Source organism: Pieris rapae, chromosome 12 (assembly GCF_905147795.1).
Source record: "Pieris rapae chromosome 12, ilPieRapa1.1, whole genome shotgun sequence".
Taxonomy (NCBI): Eukaryota; Metazoa; Arthropoda; class Insecta; order Lepidoptera; family Pieridae; genus Pieris; species Pieris rapae.
Genome location: NC_059520.1, coordinates 2,562,435 through 2,578,844, shown reverse-complemented (window position 1 = coordinate 2,578,844; position 16,410 = coordinate 2,562,435). Strand labels below are relative to the sequence as shown.

Genomic DNA, 16,410 nt, shown 5'->3' with positions numbered 1-16,410 from the left:
TCCTTTTATCAATCTTCCTCACTACAGCTCTCTCTCACTTCTCGCTCCATGTGTAATACGACGTTCGCTTGCTCCCTACTCTCGCTCTATGGATATTTGCTCCATGCTACGTTTGACCTTTCTCACTTTCTCTCTCTCTTTCAATCGGTCTCAATCACTCTCTTTTCTTCGACAAAGCTGCTTTTTTTAATAAAACAAGGGGCAAACGGGTAGGACGCTCACCTGATGTTAATGCTGTATTCGTGTCGCTGTGTATTATTATTGTGTTTCATCCGTAATTTTTTTCCCGTATGCGCCTAGACTCACACTTTTTTCAATTAAAAAGATGTGAACGAAAAAATATTTCTTCAAAAATTATGTCCCTTGAGTTAGGCCAGTTGAATTTTGATTATTATTATCACAACATTTTTTAATTGCACCTATTTATTTTTTGCTGACGCTATATTGACATTTTGAAGAGTTTTGCTAGGTGGCAGAAAGTAGAACTAAATTTAAATTAACAAGGAAGTCCCCTGATTTAAGATATGTACCTCAGTGTATACAAAAAGTCGAAAACTAAATTTGTATGAACGTTGGTCGAGTTTGTCATTTTCCTACAAATTAAGTAGTAACGTACCCTACTTGTGAGGGCATCATGACTAAACCCCTATAAGAGACTACTGTACAAGCCGTCGGAAATATCTGCGAACCTCGCTGGAATGCGCTTCCCCTGGCGCTTCCCCGCACCCCGCCCCGTTTTCGCCTATCCAGTACCGTTGCCAACGCAATCATGACGAAAACGACAGCGCTACCATGTCTGGTGTCGAGGCTTTTCTAGAATAGTTTCGCCACTTTCTCTTCCTCTCTACTTTTTCTTTGTATTATTTGTAAATTTGTAAATAATTTGAATTTTAAATAATGTAAATAATAAGTATTTGTAAATTTCAAGTAGGTACGAGTATCAATAAAAATAAGTACACAAATAAAATATTTTTTATTTTTACATCTTCAATTTTTGTGCTATCTCTCCAGTTTGTATGACGTCATTAAGCCAGGTTCGCAGATATTTCCGACGACTTGTAAAACTAAAATTATGAAATTTTTCAATTTGTTGAAAGTAATGTAAGCGTTATAAGTTTAAATGATGATAAAGTAGTCGCTAGTGATTTTGGCATAAACACCACTATAGAATAATAAATAAATAAATAAAAAAAATCCTATAGGTCTCTTAAGTCATAGAGACTAATTTCATTATTACTTCATAACAAAGGTTATAGACCATTATTAAAAATGTCAACCTTAGTTTCAGGAATCCTAATAGAAACATGATTATATCCGTAAGTATAAAGAAAATTAAAAAAAAAATTTAAGAACTGTCCACAGAAACAAAGAAACTTCTTTAACTTACTTTTAGGTAAAAAATTTTTGGTCACAGATAACGGTAAAGTACATTTACTTTTAATCTTTCGATCTTCTACAATCTCTGCAGTCTGCCTCTAGTGAAGTCAAGAGTATACAGTGTATGTGCTAATTAAATGTACGATTTTATTTTACGGATTTTTCAAATAGTTTGTCGAAATGTATGATCCCGCTAGTGATGGCGTTGATCTAAAATCTTGCCGAATATGTTTAACAACGAAAAAACCGTTGTGTCCACTATTTAAATACAAATTATCAGGAAATTATGCTGAAATGTTGACGGCAATTGCTAATGTCAAAGTAAGTTTCTCTGATTGATACCTACCTAATTTATTAATATTTTCAGCTTTATTTTTTATAAATATTTATTATTTGTATGTTTCCCATATTATCTTTAATGAACGCTACCATGATATACAATAATTCCCCGTATCGTAATAGATATCGCATTGTATCCTACATTCTACTAGATGGAACTTTAAAAGTTATTACTTTGTGTATGTTGATTGAAATTAACTTAAATATGAGTAATAAAATTATGTGTAGTATTGGATTTTAGTTAATAAGTGTAATAACTCATTTTAGGTATTACCAACTGATGGCCTTCCTGAAAAAATATGTCTTAAATGTTGCACCACTTTGGAAAAAGCATATCTTCTTAAAACTGTTGCGGAAAGGTACACATAAAAGAATTTGTTATTTTAAAAAGCTATAATTACAATAAAAAACTAAATGTATTTATTTTTAGGTCTGATAGGAAGATGAGAAAAATTATCCAAAGTTTAAAACCAACTGCAAACACAAAGAAAATAGCATTTAATTCCCTTACTGATATCAAAGATGAGATTGGACCACTTGTTAAATCAGAGCCAGGAATGGATGTGGAAATAGATGTCCTTGCACCAAATTGTGTTCCTAATTCAGAACCGGTTGATGGTAAAGATATTATAATAGCAAACACAGTGATAAGGAAGGTTGAAAATGATAAAAAATTCAAAATAGAAAATACAGATTTTGATGTAAGTATTTTTGAAAAAGAGCTCCATAATTTAAATTATGTATCAATTTATTAGTTGCATATATACTACAACAAAAAACACAGTTCATAAAAATAACCTCTTTCTTTAATATGACATTTGGCTAAACTTAAGTTGCAATTATAGGTAATATAAATATGTAACAGAAATAAAAATTATAATTATAAAAAAAGGCGTAATATTAAATATATGTATAAAACTTGTAATTTTTTAACAGTATTGTATTTACAACAATGTTAGTTTACCAAACTTACTTTATCAGTTATAGAATAAGATTGTTTCATTTGTTTCAGAATGATTTCTTCTCAAATTATGGTATTGATAATGATGACGATGATGATTATTTACCACCTTTAGAAAAATCAAAAAGCAAATTTAAGAAACCAAAGTTATGTGATATAAAAGTATTTAATACTAAAGGCAAAAAAACAATTATAAGGAAAGTCAAAGTGGTTAAACAAGTGAAAAATACACATATTGATGGTGACAACAAACGAACTACAACAATTACATGTTGTGAGTATCATCATTAACTTAATTAAAACCATTATAAAATATTAGTTTATCTATTCTAAATATGTAGTTAATTTTTTTATGTTTCCAGTCTTTTGATGATACAATCAATCAATGGGACATCTATATTTTTATGAGAATATTCGGATTTAAAACATTTAGAATCTAATAAACATAATTTAAACTCTTGTACTTTAAAACAAAAACTCAGCAACTATATTAAGGGCCTGTTTCACAGTGTAAAAGTTCCAAATAAGATACTTGGAAATTCATGACGAATAGCCCTATCTGAAAGTCGTGAAGTGCAAAAATTGTTTTTATCCTACCATTAAGTAATAAATAGTTAATTTGGAACTTATTCGGACATTGTGAAACAGACCCTTAAATTATTATTTACATACGTACTTAAGAATTAATTAAATTTTCAGTTCCAATTCTCAAAAATGGTGCAACAGGTCCACCAATACTATTGAAGAGACCAAAAGATGCAACAATTGTTAAACCAAACTCGAATACAGATAAACAAAGAATTGCTCGTGTTTCAAGAGATGCAACTCCTGGAAAACAACGGGAAAAAATGGTGTGCCCTGTTTGTGGCATTTTAACGTTTACATTAGGAAATCATATGTTAACACATGAAGGTAAACATTTTTTTAAATTATTTACTTACCCAGTACACAAGTAAGTAGTCAAAGGTAGGATTTATAGATAGTGTTTTTCTATGTTATTGTTATATATTTAAGACTATTCTACATGTAAAATATATACTTTATATTTACTAGATTAGTATGTTGACAACTGAACACATTTGCTTAAAAGGTAATGAATATTTTATGATCTTAATTAGTTTTCATGTGACAGAAATCTATAAAAGCAAAACTATAAGTTTTATTTGAAGTTTTAAAAAAATACATCCCTTCTACAAACAACTTTTAATAATGATAGTACTGTAAAAACTATACTGTGGTAAGGGAGCGTTGCAAGTATTACGTAACGAATTTTTGGGGAGGGGGGGGGGGGGAACGTTACGATGAGGGGTGGGGATTGAATTATGTGTTATTGTTAGTATTATTTTATACACATAAATGGCATTTTTAGGTTTAATGAGTCACAGGTGGTAACAGAACGTTTTACTGAACGCTCCCTTACCAGGTCAAGTAATATTGTACATATTAGAGTGAAATTGTGGATTTAAGTTTTTTCTCTGTCTTACATTGCAACACCGACTATGAAAAAGTCATTAAATTTTGTGGATTAATATAGAAAATACTGTATATTAACTATAAATAAAAATAAAAAAAATCACGCTGCCTCTACCTACCTACCTCTTTAGGTCTTGGCCTCAGATTTCTGAATCTGTTCTTATGATGGTCATTTTTAAATCTCATAGGCAAGTGGGTGATTAGCCTCCAGTGCCTGACACACGTCGTCGACTTTTTGGGTTTAAGACATGTCGGTTTCCTCACGATGTTTTCCTTTACTGTTCGAGAAAATGTTAAATACGCACATAGAAAGAAATTCCATTGGTGCACAGCCGGGGATCCTACGACCTTAGGTATGAGAGTCGTACGCTGAAGCCACTTGGCCAACACTGTTTTGATTAACTATATAAAACGATATATAAAAAAACTACCTCTTTATCATAAGTATAGATTGTTTCTGGACAAAATTTTTTTGCTTTCAGAAAAAAAGAAATTCAACTGTACACAGTGTGATCGATCATTTTCACTTAAAGCAAACTTGGTTTCACATATTAAAAAGCATTCCGGTATCAAAGACCACATCTGTGAAGTGTGTGGAGCTGGCTTTTATACACAGAAATCTTTACTCAGGTAACCATATACACTGACGGACTTATAAACTGCATCAAAGTGAAAAACTAGACTTTGAAATAAATATTTTAAGTATGCAAACTTTCTACATAAATTTAAATTGAAACGTTTATATTGGTTCGTTAACTTTAACACAGCGTAGGGTCATATCCTTAAGTTTAAGTGTGTGTACTGGAAACGACTTTAAAACTTTTTTGAAGAAAAATAGAAATTAAAAGAAAATTTGGTTTAATAAAAAAATTGGTTTTTAACAATAGACACAAGCTTTATTTTTATTTATTTATTTATACTTCGTTGCAAAGAAACACAAATGACACAATACATAAAAATTACAAGGGATGCAACGGGCGGCCTTATCGCTAACAAGCGATCTCTTCCAGGCAACCCTAAGCAGGCTTTATGCAAGGGTTTTTTATGTTTTAATTAGGTGTATTACCACCACGTGCCCTTATGGATTCTAATCTATAATAATAGATTTGATTAGGGTTATTAAAACATATTGCGTAATATTGTCCCATTCCTCTGAAAGTTCTGTTCTTAGTTGTGCCACCGTAGGCACAGGATTTCTCGCATATACAACTCTTTTTAAATTGTTCCAAAGATGCTTAATGGGCCCTAAGATGGCCCTAAGATCCAGGCTGCGTGTTGGCCTATTCATTGTACGTATCCCAACCTCTTCGCAATATTATCGAACTTGTGCGGCCTGGCACTATCCTTAGCATTAAAGTAAATTTTCACCTAAAAATCCCATGTTAGGCTCCGCGTGATCTACTCAGATGTCTGTTATGTAGCAATGTCCAGTCAAACCCCCACTACTTTTTTGACGGACCATGTCTATGAACACAAGTTCTGTTCGCCCGTTCATTGATATGCCACACACATGATCCATGTCCTTTATCATATAAAATTTATTGCTTTTTACATTCGATGGGGTTACACCACCAACTTCCGCACCGGAATGTACTCAAAGTAGCTACGCAACTGGATGTACCAGAATATTAATATGGCAAAAGATGGGGCTAGTTTAAAAAAAATAAAATATGTTCTTTTCTATTCTAGACACAATTTGATTCACAAAGGAGAAAGGCCATACCAATGCGATTTGTGCTCTAAGAAGTTTATTGCGGTAAGTGATTCTATAGCCAATTGAAAATAATAAAACGGGTTGTGTGTTTAAGATTTTTTGGAATAATATTCCATTAAGGGTATAAAAATCGCTTTACCAATCCTAATTTTATACTTGGAAAATTGGAATGATAATGGGAAATAAAAAAGTTTCACTTTAATAATTAACAACATTTACATTTTACTCGGTGCCTTTCACTTTATCCCTACTCCGCGGCAGACCGTCACGCGACATGCAACACAAAGACGAAAAAGTTTGAGACGATGTAATAGAAGTCTCACTTTAAAATGTATTTAGTGTGAAAAACAGGTTACATAACAAACATATGTCGGAACTGTATTTCAGGCTTGAGACTTCTCAGTATTGTGTAACAGTATCGAGTATTAATTACCATTATTTGAAAATGAAACAAATTAATTTATGATAATGTAACTTTATTTGTTTATTAACTAAGTTTAATCGATTAAACTATTAACCTAAAAACTAAGATTAATAGATTATCTTATTTTTTCCAGCGATGTGACTTAACCCGCCATTTACGTATACACGCGGGCTATAAGCCCTACAAATGTAACACTTGCACAATGTCATTCAACGCAAAGCATCAATTGCAGAATCATGAGCGGATGCACACCGGCGAACGACCTTATAGTTGCGAGGTAATTAATTTTACAACTGATTATTTATGTACTTATTTGCTGTATGTATATAGGTCTAAACGCTGAATGCAGACGACTGATTTTGACCGACCGAGTGAGTTTTTAATAGACTTTGTAAGGAACATTTATTTGATATAACTTAGTCTATAGCATTGTCTATGCTTCTATGAAAGAAATTCGAACACGTCGCCTGTGTAATTGGATTTTGATTAATCACAATGTGTCAAAATCTAAAATATTGTTTTATTTTTCGTTTTATCTGCGAAGCTGCCAGAAATTGTATTATAATTGCATCATCGTTTCTGCGATTCCGATACTTCGTAATAATATATATTTTTATAAAATTATTATTTTTCTATTCTAGGTATGCAACGTCGCGTTTAGTTATAAGGTGAACTTAAACAATCACGTATACAAAACACACGGTATTAATATTAAATTCAAATCAATCCATACGGTGACCGAGGAAGTATTGCGACGGGAAATGGGAATGCTCAACGAAGCTCGGGTAGCCATAGCGCACATAATTCCTCAACTATCTGAGGTCCCGACACCAGGCGCACATGAAACGGTCCATCATACCACAGACTATAACGTATAGAATTTCCATAGACTAAAGCATCACACAGACTGTATAAATATCACAGAGTATACGTAGATACCGTCACGTTTTGGTGAAAAGAGGTTTTCTACCTTTGCTCTATCGATGTACATAATATATTAAACCAAGTAAAAAACCGTGTCATCTTTATTGAGATTTTCCCGGTTTCGATATAAACAGCATGAATTGTCACATTTTCAGTTAGTAATAAAATATTGAATAATTACTGTTATAATATAATAATATAAAATATTTGTAATGTGCTATGAATCTTTAATTTCATATTCTAACCCGCTAGTATGTATATTCGTATGTGTTTTTCTGTCTTCAAAACATTGCAAATTGTACCAAAAAACACATTATCTTTAGTTAGTACAATAATAGATCATATGTTGGATGCTATGGAATCATATTGTCTATGGAAAAATAATGCGATAAATGAAATATGGGGTGACCCAACTTCGAGTACTTTGCTATAACATAATATTATGTAGGTTTGCGATCTAATTCACATCCCAAGTCTGACAAATGTTATAACTTCAAACCTAACCTATGTTTTGACATCTCAAGCAAGTAAGTTTAGGTAATTTGATGTTTTAAAATAGAGCCTAAGTTTGATGTTTTCCAATCCGATGTTTTTTTTTCGCCCATGGCGCAGGCTATATTGTTTCGACCATACAGCCTAGTCGATCGTAGAATTTTTTCATTATTTATATATCAGGTTCATTTATGTCTTTCGTAAATTTCAATTTCCAATCCGATGTGTTTTTGACGGACCGACGTTATTTCAGCATTTCAACTTGTCTCTGACGTTAATCACATTTGACTATGATTAAGACCATACCTAGATTATTATTATTAAGACTAGATTCGTACACGATAAATTGAGTAATATTATAATTTCACCAGACTTTTTTGCACACAATTCATAAGTTCAAAATGTCTTATTTTAAGTTTGTTTTATTTCTATAAAAGGAAATATAATGATAACCTTTTATTTATTTATAGTCTTTAATTTTGTATATAATTTAATAGTGTTCTCGAATATCCACAGTACAAAGGCAGGCAACAGATACGGGCTTCTTGACAGCAATCCATCGTTTTCTCAAATCATCAGGCAGTTCTTCCATTGACTTTTCGCCATATTTCTTTCTCTTTAAAACAGTTATCTGTAATATGAATGATTAATTAATATATATTAAATCATTTCATAAGGAATTACTACTGATATCGATGTCCTAGATATTTTTTCTTTATAGGTTACTAGGATCGGGCTTCCGGATTTGAGACTGGCTGATTTGTTTCAACTGGACTTACTTAACTACTTGTAGAATTCAATCAATATAAATAAAAATCTTGTTATTTAAGAAACTTTTCGTGGGTTTTTAAAGTCGGTTTTATATTAAAGTTAAAATACTTTCCTAATTATATACACTTACATTATATACACGTCTTTGGCAGCTGTAGGGTGGCAAACAGAGTCCTGTGTTACATTTTATAGTTTCAATATAACTGGGCACATAGTCTTCGCCAAGAATTAATACGTCTCCCTAAAAATGATACGAAATGATATAACCATTACAAAATAAAAATCAGTGGCGCTACAACCTCTTTTAGGTCTTGGCCTCAGATTTCTGGATTGGTTTTATGATCATTCTTAAATCTCATAGGCAAGTAGGTGATCAGCCTCCAGTGCCTGACACACGTCGTCGATTTTTTGTGTCTAAGACATGGCGGTTTCCTCACGATGTTAAATATAAAAAGGATTAAAAATACATTACATTTTTTTTTCTATAAACAATACATACGCTCTCCTGTTCGCAGCTACAAGGTGTCTGATGGTCACCATTCTGAAATATTAAAAATGGTTATATTAACCAAGGCGATTGATCCAAAACTGAAAAATGTAATTTCATACATTTGTATAAATTATTTTATTAATTGAAATGAGTTTATTAATTTACCCGACGAATATATAAATATGGCGTATTATAAAAATATCAAGTGAGACAAAATATAATCTGAGTCAGGAGCACATGAGAATTGTCATTATTTTAAAATAAAAACTCACATAGTTTTCAACTTTAACATTCCCGCGTTTTCTTGTTCTTGTTTCTACGGAATTGTCCAAGAGTACGATATCATTTCGTATCATATTAGCATAGTCGACTATAAGAGCAGGCAATTCGTCGGATTCATCCGAGTTATAGGATCTCGCATAAGCTATACCGAAATTATCATCACGATTATCGTCTGACCCTTGAAGAACGTAGTTCTGCCTCATGTGTGTTCTTTGATTTTCCATTGTATACTCATCCACATTTGAGGTTTTCTTTAAAGCCACCGTCCAAAACGGAATGAGAAGTATTGACGCAGCGAAAACTTCGAATAGTAGAAAACTGTTTCGCATCTGAAAATATAGTTTCGATAGATATTGATTTGGTTGGAAAATACTTAAATATTTTATCTTATTAATCATAAAGTCTAAATTACTGGACTGTGCTGGACGCACTTTTTTTTAAGTACTTTTTCATCTCTTTCGGACAAATGGTGTGGCTGTGATGCAAGGAGAAAGTACTTTAAAACGTAACTTTTATCTCTGCCTTTTATTAAATTTAATAAATGTGTTAAAGAAAAGCTATAAAGTCAGTGATTATCTAGTTGATAAAAGGGTCTGGGACTAGTGCTGGGTAGGCTACTTCTATTTAATTTGCTAAATTTGTTTTAAATATTGTAGAATTGTTTGATGATTTGCTTTTTTTTAAAAAAGAGTACCGAGAGTTTTTTACGCCGGCTTTTTCTCTCGGCCAACACCCTCTGTCTTCTTTGCCGATGATTAGGGATGCCAACAGGCTCGAATTTAATGACGTGGAATAAATGATACCATGCTGATCTTTTGTTCCAAAATCTTTTGTATGAGGAAAAGGGTAAATCGAAACAATTGGTAAATTTACTTTAGTAAAATAAGAATCACTGGAAACATAGTTTTTTAAAAAACAATGTTATACTCGCAGCTAAAGCGGTCACGATTTTTTCGATAAATATTTGACTGTGACTCAATACAGTTAACAACGTGACTACATGGAAATTGATTTTTTTTATAAATAAGAGGGGAATAATTAGGTTTCTTATTATGAATTTATTTAAATAAAAACAAAATCATTTTAATTGATTAAACCTAGCCGATAAGATTTAAAGTTTATTTCAGTCATTCTGAGGTTTAGTTTTCGTTCGTCACATAGTGGTAAAGACGAAAAACTCGGGTAGTGGCGGCGATTTGTTTAATATTTTAAAGACATTTCTGCAACAATTACAATTAGCAACATTTTTTTAAGGGGTCATGACGGAGGTTTAATGCACACAGCTATGAAGTCAGCCTAGAATAATGTACTCAATTTAAAAAAAATTTGCTCTGTAATTAAAAACAGTAAATAACTTACCCTGGCTGTAATCAATGTCAAGGGTTGGATCTATAATACGTCTGAAAATATTATTTTCCTTCTTATATACTATCATTTGATTGATGTGTTCATGAAAAGCTCCATTAACTTTAGAACCCCGATTTGTAATTGATATCTCTGCTATTGTGTCTAATGGACCCTCTATTGTGATGAAGACGTAAGTAGGTGCCTATTTTATCGGGTTGACTGTCCGGAAATCGATTGCTGAATGTAGGTAGTTCTTATAAAAGGCGGGACGAAGCTTCATCTATTTATAAATTTGTAAGAAAACCCACTAAGTGAAAAATTTGTGACGACACGCATCTTAAGTTACAAATATATTTGACGTCATAGCCTGAATCGCGCTAGCAGTTATTCCGACCACTCAATATATATATATATAAATGTCACAGCCAACTAGCTTAATTAGTCTAGCCTTTTAACTAAATCAAAGTTGTCGTTTGCCGATGCCATATTGGTAGATATTGAAGAGTTTGAGAGTGGCAGAAAGTGGAATTTAATTTAAATTAACAGTCTAGGTAGTAATGAAACGTCATCGATTTGTTTAGCTGTTTGTTCTACTGGCGGAACATCTTTCAGACGGCTAGTTAAAAGTCTAAGCTGTTAATTGAACGGCTAATTAAGCTAGTTGGCTGCAACATATATATAGCATCTTGACCTTACCACTATAAAAATAATCTTTAATTATTTTATACATAGAGCGCAAAATAAACAAGTTAGTAATGTATAATAATATATAAATAATTTTCTTTATTCTATTGAGAGAAATGTTTGTTTTTGTAAGATGATGCCTGTAAAAGGTAAGAACACCTGTGTAACAGCCAACAGGCCAGGCCTCCACCTCTTCAGATCGACAGAAGGTCTTAAAGAATAGAGAATATGTATGCTGCATAAACAATTATTATTGGAGGATTCACTACTGGCTTCCAACTGTACAGTACAGCAGGAAGCGCTTAACGTCCTTCACAACCTGCGGTCAGACTGAATAAGTAAGTACTTGGCGTCTTTGTGTATGGCTGTTTCTAGATCCTAGAGTTTTTGGATACAATCTGCTACTAAAGTAACACAGTCTTTGTTTTGTAGGTATATTTGTTCCAGTGAAATCAATTTTAAAAAACCGTGGTTGTATACAAATTAAGGTGTAGTATTGGAATAGGTGATTAATTAACTAGTGCTTCGAGAGTACCTTTCGAGTTGGAGATTTCGTGGTGTGAACACTTTTGAAATGTGTTTGGATACTGATTAAAATTGCGTCGAAAATATTAAAAAAAATCCAGACAAAACAATGAATTAATAATTCGAGGTAATAGGTAAAGTATGCCAAAAAGGTATTCACGCGACAAGTTCTGATATTCATACAAAACGTTTTTTGTACTGATTCTTCATAAGCTACAAATTACGACGACTCTAAAGTCCCAACATTCCTAAGATTGCCCTAGTTTCTGATCAATTCTGTATATGACGTAGAGATTCGAACTCGTACCAAAATAAAATCTAAAGGTAATATTAACTTACTGCTGTTTCCGAGAAGCATTTTTAATTAACGGTACTTAATTTCTATGTATATGTTTATTTCTACATCTACTCCTAGGTACTTAGTAAGTAATATATATATACTACATCATTTATAAATCACAGCTTTATTACACACGCAAATAATGGATCGGCACCTGGGCATCGACCAATTACAAAATAAATTTTTTAAGTAGTAGATATTAATAAATTCTTAGTATTATTTGTTGCTTTTTTTTAAATTTTATTCTTTTGTTTTTCTTTTAAATGACACTTTGTCTTTTAATGCTTGTTTTCTGTCATTTATTTAATCTGTGTAATCTGTTTTGGCTTTGTGTATTGTATTTTGTATAATATGTGTTAAGTAGCTGTTGATTACTTATTATTAAATAAATAAATAATTTCAGCCACAATAACCGACTGAGAGGTCAAAAATTAAGTAGAGGAAAGACACCACATATGGTATAGTATACTAATATGAAAGACATTGCATTCTCAATAATTTGACACCCGTTAAATTGATTTTCTTGGATGCATTGGATAAATCTGTATTCAGATCGATTCACTACTCCTCCAATTCTTAAAATCATTTGTTATACAATTGGTCAATAAATATCATGGTTGAACTTAACTTGGTGAAAATTATTATTACTTTATTATGTTCCTAAACGTTTTCAAGTTTTATTTAGTTATCAGTTGCCTATGTAAAGTCTTAACCATAAAGTCAATTTAATATTGGTGGTATAAATAAAAGACTATGTACTGATGAAAAACTTTTTATTAAAAAGGGTTAGTTCCAAGATGTAAAGGATCTAGTGTAGTATGTTCTCTTTTCGCATAATAACCTGTTCCAATCAGCTTGCATAGATCAAGTTTTGTATCTGTCCCTTATAACTTAATATCTAAACTATATCAAACCTTACAAACTACCGGCCATTTTGATTTGTCTCCATCTCCTCTTCGACTTCTGAAAAATAGGATCAAATAATTAGTACTCCAAAAAAATGTCTGTATGTTTCCGTTTTGTACAGCTAGCTGGCATGAAAAGAATATATTAATAACATTGTTAAGGCCAGAATAAAAAATTGCAAATTACTATTATAATTAATTAATCTAGTACTTGCAGTACAAATTAAAAATTGGGTTAAAATAGGTATATCAATATGAATAAAACAAGTAGCAAGCAAACAAGGAATAAAATTAAGCCACATCAGCATCCAATGCTTTCGCATATCGTTGTGTATTAAACTTTTAAATAAACTGTCAAATCAAATTTCCTGCAGTAAATGGGCATAACCAAATAATAGACAAATTAAAAATTTCATTAAAAAGTGCTTAATGAAACTTAAACCTAGAAAGCCACATTAATCTGGGACAAACTACTTATGGTTTTAGGTTCTACGGGTTGAAATATACCTTTGACACACACATTGGCTAAGACACAAAAGAAAATGAATATAGTAGATAATCCTATATTACCTTGTCCATTGGTCTGTGTTTGAGGTTGTAGAGGTTTCTGTCCTGGTATTTGACCAGCTTGCAACATCCTTGTCAACCGCTCCACTTCTTGGAGGGACGAAGCATTTTTAATAGCCTCTCGTATCTTGTGAATTTCTTGAGGTGTAAGACCTAGAGATTAAGAAAATATTGTTATTTAAGATAAGTATGTAATTATAAAATTTCGGCATATTAAATACTTATTATCCTATCTAAGATTTTTATATAGAAATAATAGAATTTAATTAATTATATGTGAAACAGAAAATATTTCTCCATTTGCAGTTACAGAAACTGGTAAATACACACTTGTGACTTTAGGATCTGGCATATTGCCTCCAGGAACAAAGGTCTTCGCTTTTCTTATAATTTCCTTTTGCATTTCCTTTCCTTTCTTGCTCTTAAACAGACTATTTGCCTCATCCCTTTCCTTCTGCTTTATTTTTCTAAAGTCTAACAATTTTATTCCAGGCAGTTTAAAAGCAATATAGGCTCTGAAAATTGAAGAGTAGTTTAATTAAAAACTATATTTCATCATTAAAGTGTGTGTTTTGATTAGTATTCAATATGTTACCACTACATTAAGTATATCTTACCTATAATGTTGTTTATTTGCAACTGGGTTATGCATCAAAGATAATGTCTTTAGTTTTGACAATGAAGCCAATGGATCAAGATCACCAAGCTCAGCTATATTATTGTTTGTTAAGATAAGTGTATCCAAGTTTGGTAAATACTGTTCTAGATTTTCTCCAATTCGTCTGAAATTTTTTATGTTATTTAAAATAATTGCTTAAAACTAGCTGTATGATAAAAGAAGAATATGAGAATGATGATGTGAAATATGTTTTTTCTTTACACTGGGAATACCGGGTTGGATCTTATATTCAATACCTTGAATTTGATTATACTGAGTATGTAGGAGTCTCGGGGGACCTTGATTCGAAAACCTCTGTGAGATTTGGAGTAATTTATGCTGCTCGAGTTGTTATTTAAGCTAATTAATTTTTTTTTTCAATGTTTTGTGCAATATTAGAAATTTGTAAACAATCCGCCAGAACAGTGTGTTAGTGTTACAGTGCAGATTATTCGTTAAGAAGCCGTTACTTTTTCCATTTCTGTTGTTTTCTCGTCAATGTGCGTGCTTTTATTTGTTTTTTTTTAAACTTGGTGAATTTTGCTTGGTAAACAACCGGCTTATGTGGATGACTTTGAGGACGATGGGCCCAGTTAATGTTAGGTATTATATGTATGTTTTGGTTTATTTTTATTTTTCTACTGATATAACTGTTTCTAGTACTTGAAATTGGTTGGGGGTGATAAGTATACCCTCCCCCGACCTCAAAAGCGAGGTATTGAATTGTAAACCTTAACCGGAATACCAACACATTTAAGAATACCATGATATCTTACTATTCTAAAATGTGTTAGAAAAGAAAGCCTTCACAGAATGATAGTAAAAGCAAGTACAATGTTATAACTCTGAAGTAAGAAAAATAGTCAGGGAAATTATCAGATTACGGAATAATTACTTACACAATTCTATTATTATTTAAGAACATGCATTTTAGTCTCTTTAATAAAGGAAACCCATCCAATTTTCGAATATCATTTTCAGAAAAATCTATTGTATCAAACTGATCGAGGGTGGCGCCCATATTTTCAATTTGAGGTATTTTATAACCTGAAAAGAAGTTTATAAATCATGAGATTAGGTTCTGAAGTAGTAGTATGTATATAAATTATTAGTATTGTAGGACGACAATAAAAAAAAACTCATATTTTCTTTAAATCTGACTCAAACTTGAGGATTCAATCACCAACATAATTAAACATATCTAGGTCATCTGTATGGCACAATATATAATTCAAATAAAGGAAAATAAAAAATAGACAGTTAAAAAGAAATGTATTTAAAATAAAATATATTGCAAAATTCTAACCTCTTAGGTCCAACTCACGATCCCGACACGGATTCATATATTGCATCGAACTTTGGATCAATTCAATTGTAAGTTTCACCATTTTGATTAATAGTTTAGAAAACAATATCAGGTTTATAAAAATTGTACTGATCTAGCGATATTGTAATCCAAACTTTCAGCAGCGGTTATATGTGAATTTTAGCATAATTTTTAGTTTACAAACTTAACCATAGACTATCATATTATAACTTAACAAATCACTTGACAGTGCATGATAGTTGACAGTTAGTAAACAGCATTTTTCAAAATTAACAGAGATTAACACTTTGCTCCAGAGATAACAAAGTTACTTTATCAATCTCAAGAAATAAACAGATAAAAAAATTCTTAAATAATAAAAAGTGGATCCATTTCAAAGATTTTTTTACTTTTAAATATACTATAAATAGTTCAACGCATGTTTTCTTATTATACGTTAACATAGAACTATCGTAAATATGTTAAATGTTTATTAAACTGGTTTTACTTATGATATTAAAACATGAACCCTAAAATAATAAGGCCTTCGGCCTGCATTTGACCTACAGCTCGGCTCAGAAACCAGCATTATGTAATACACAGGCATAGGCTACCTAAGATCATTAAAATGTGTCAGACACCAAAGACGGCACCCACATCAAAAAAATGTATTTTATTATTATAGTCATAGTAGTTTTAAATTAAATGAAATTGCGAACTGCACTCACATCACCAAGCACATAAAATTAAAATAAATAATTGAATTATTATTTTCATATTTATTTATTTATTATTATCCAAATTCCTTTTTCCTTTCTCTCCTAGTATTAC

At 31.5% G+C, this 16,410-nt stretch overlaps 3 protein-coding genes across 5 annotated transcripts; 1 reads left to right on the top strand and 2 right to left on the bottom strand.

Annotated features, from left to right (window-relative positions):
- Positions 1-1,474: 1,474 nt before the first annotated feature.
- Positions 1,475-7,295, top strand: LOC110994666 (zinc finger protein 19). 3 transcript variants are annotated; one of them, XM_022261461.2, is made up of 9 exons: positions 1,475-1,698; positions 1,984-2,075; positions 2,147-2,417; positions 2,729-2,951; positions 3,377-3,589; positions 4,633-4,780; positions 5,840-5,906; positions 6,422-6,565; positions 6,930-7,295. In XM_022261461.2, exons 1-9 carry the CDS (start codon positions 1,558-1,560, stop codon positions 7,164-7,166), a joined length of 1,536 nt encoding a protein of 511 aa, XP_022117153.1. In that variant the 5' UTR covers positions 1,475-1,557; the 3' UTR covers positions 7,167-7,295. The 3 variants fall into 3 exon arrangements, with proteins under 3 accessions (XP_022117153.1, XP_045486495.1, XP_045486494.1); XM_045630539.1 differs by lacking the exon at positions 1,475-1,698 and adding an exon at positions 1,790-1,895; XM_045630538.1 differs by lacking the exon at positions 1,475-1,698 and adding an exon at positions 1,817-1,882.
- An 899-nt stretch (positions 7,296-8,194) lies between these two features.
- Positions 8,195-9,576, bottom strand: LOC110994683 (prothoracicotropic hormone-like). The gene is made up of 4 exons (XM_022261479.2): positions 9,238-9,576; positions 8,975-9,016; positions 8,606-8,716; positions 8,195-8,335 (listed from the first exon to the last, which is right to left on the bottom strand). The coding sequence occupies exons 1-4, from the start codon at positions 9,574-9,576 to the stop codon at positions 8,195-8,197; spliced, it is 633 nt and encodes a 210-aa protein (XP_022117171.1).
- Positions 9,577-12,899: 3,323 nt separating this feature from the next.
- LOC110994660 (U2 small nuclear ribonucleoprotein A') lies at positions 12,900-15,801 on the bottom strand. Its single transcript, XM_022261451.2, has 6 exons — positions 15,580-15,801; positions 15,173-15,320; positions 14,233-14,397; positions 13,946-14,130; positions 13,619-13,768; positions 12,900-13,106 (listed from the first exon to the last, which is right to left on the bottom strand). Exons 1-6 carry the CDS (start codon positions 15,659-15,661, stop codon positions 13,066-13,068), a joined length of 771 nt encoding a protein of 256 aa, XP_022117143.1. The 5' UTR covers positions 15,662-15,801; the 3' UTR covers positions 12,900-13,065.
- Between the last annotated feature and the right edge of the window lie 609 nt (positions 15,802-16,410).

Bases quoted from the DNA above. Each gene is read 5' to 3' on its own strand.
- LOC110994666 (XM_022261461.2), top strand. From the start codon at position 1,558: ATGTATGATCCCGCTAGTGATGGCGTTGATCTAAAATCTTGCCGAATA. The intron at 4,781-5,839 runs GTAACCATATAC...TTTCTATTCTAG, and splicing joins ACACAGAAATCTTTACTCAG to ACACAATTTGATTCACAAAG. The intron at 5,907-6,421 runs GTAAGTGATTCT...TATTTTTTCCAG, and splicing joins GCTCTAAGAAGTTTATTGCG to CGATGTGACTTAACCCGCCA.
- LOC110994683 (XM_022261479.2), bottom strand. From the start codon at position 9,576: ATGCGAAACAGTTTTCTACTATTCGAAGTTTTCGCTGCGTCAATACTT. The intron at 9,017-9,237 runs GTGAGTTTTTAT...TTAATATTTCAG, and splicing joins ATGTTAAAGTTGAAAACTAT to AATGGTGACCATCAGACACC. The intron at 8,336-8,605 runs GTAAGTGTATAT...TTCATATTACAG, and splicing joins GCCAAAGACGTGTATATAAT to ATAACTGTTTTAAAGAGAAA.
- LOC110994660 (XM_022261451.2), bottom strand. From the start codon at position 15,661: ATGGTGAAACTTACAATTGAATTGATCCAAAGTTCGATGCAATATATG. The intron at 15,321-15,579 runs GTTAGAATTTTG...ACTTCTTTTCAG, and splicing joins TCGTGAGTTGGACCTAAGAG to GTTATAAAATACCTCAAATT. The intron at 13,769-13,945 runs GTGTGTATTTAC...CTTAATCTCTAG, and splicing joins GCCAGATCCTAAAGTCACAA to GTCTTACACCTCAAGAAATT.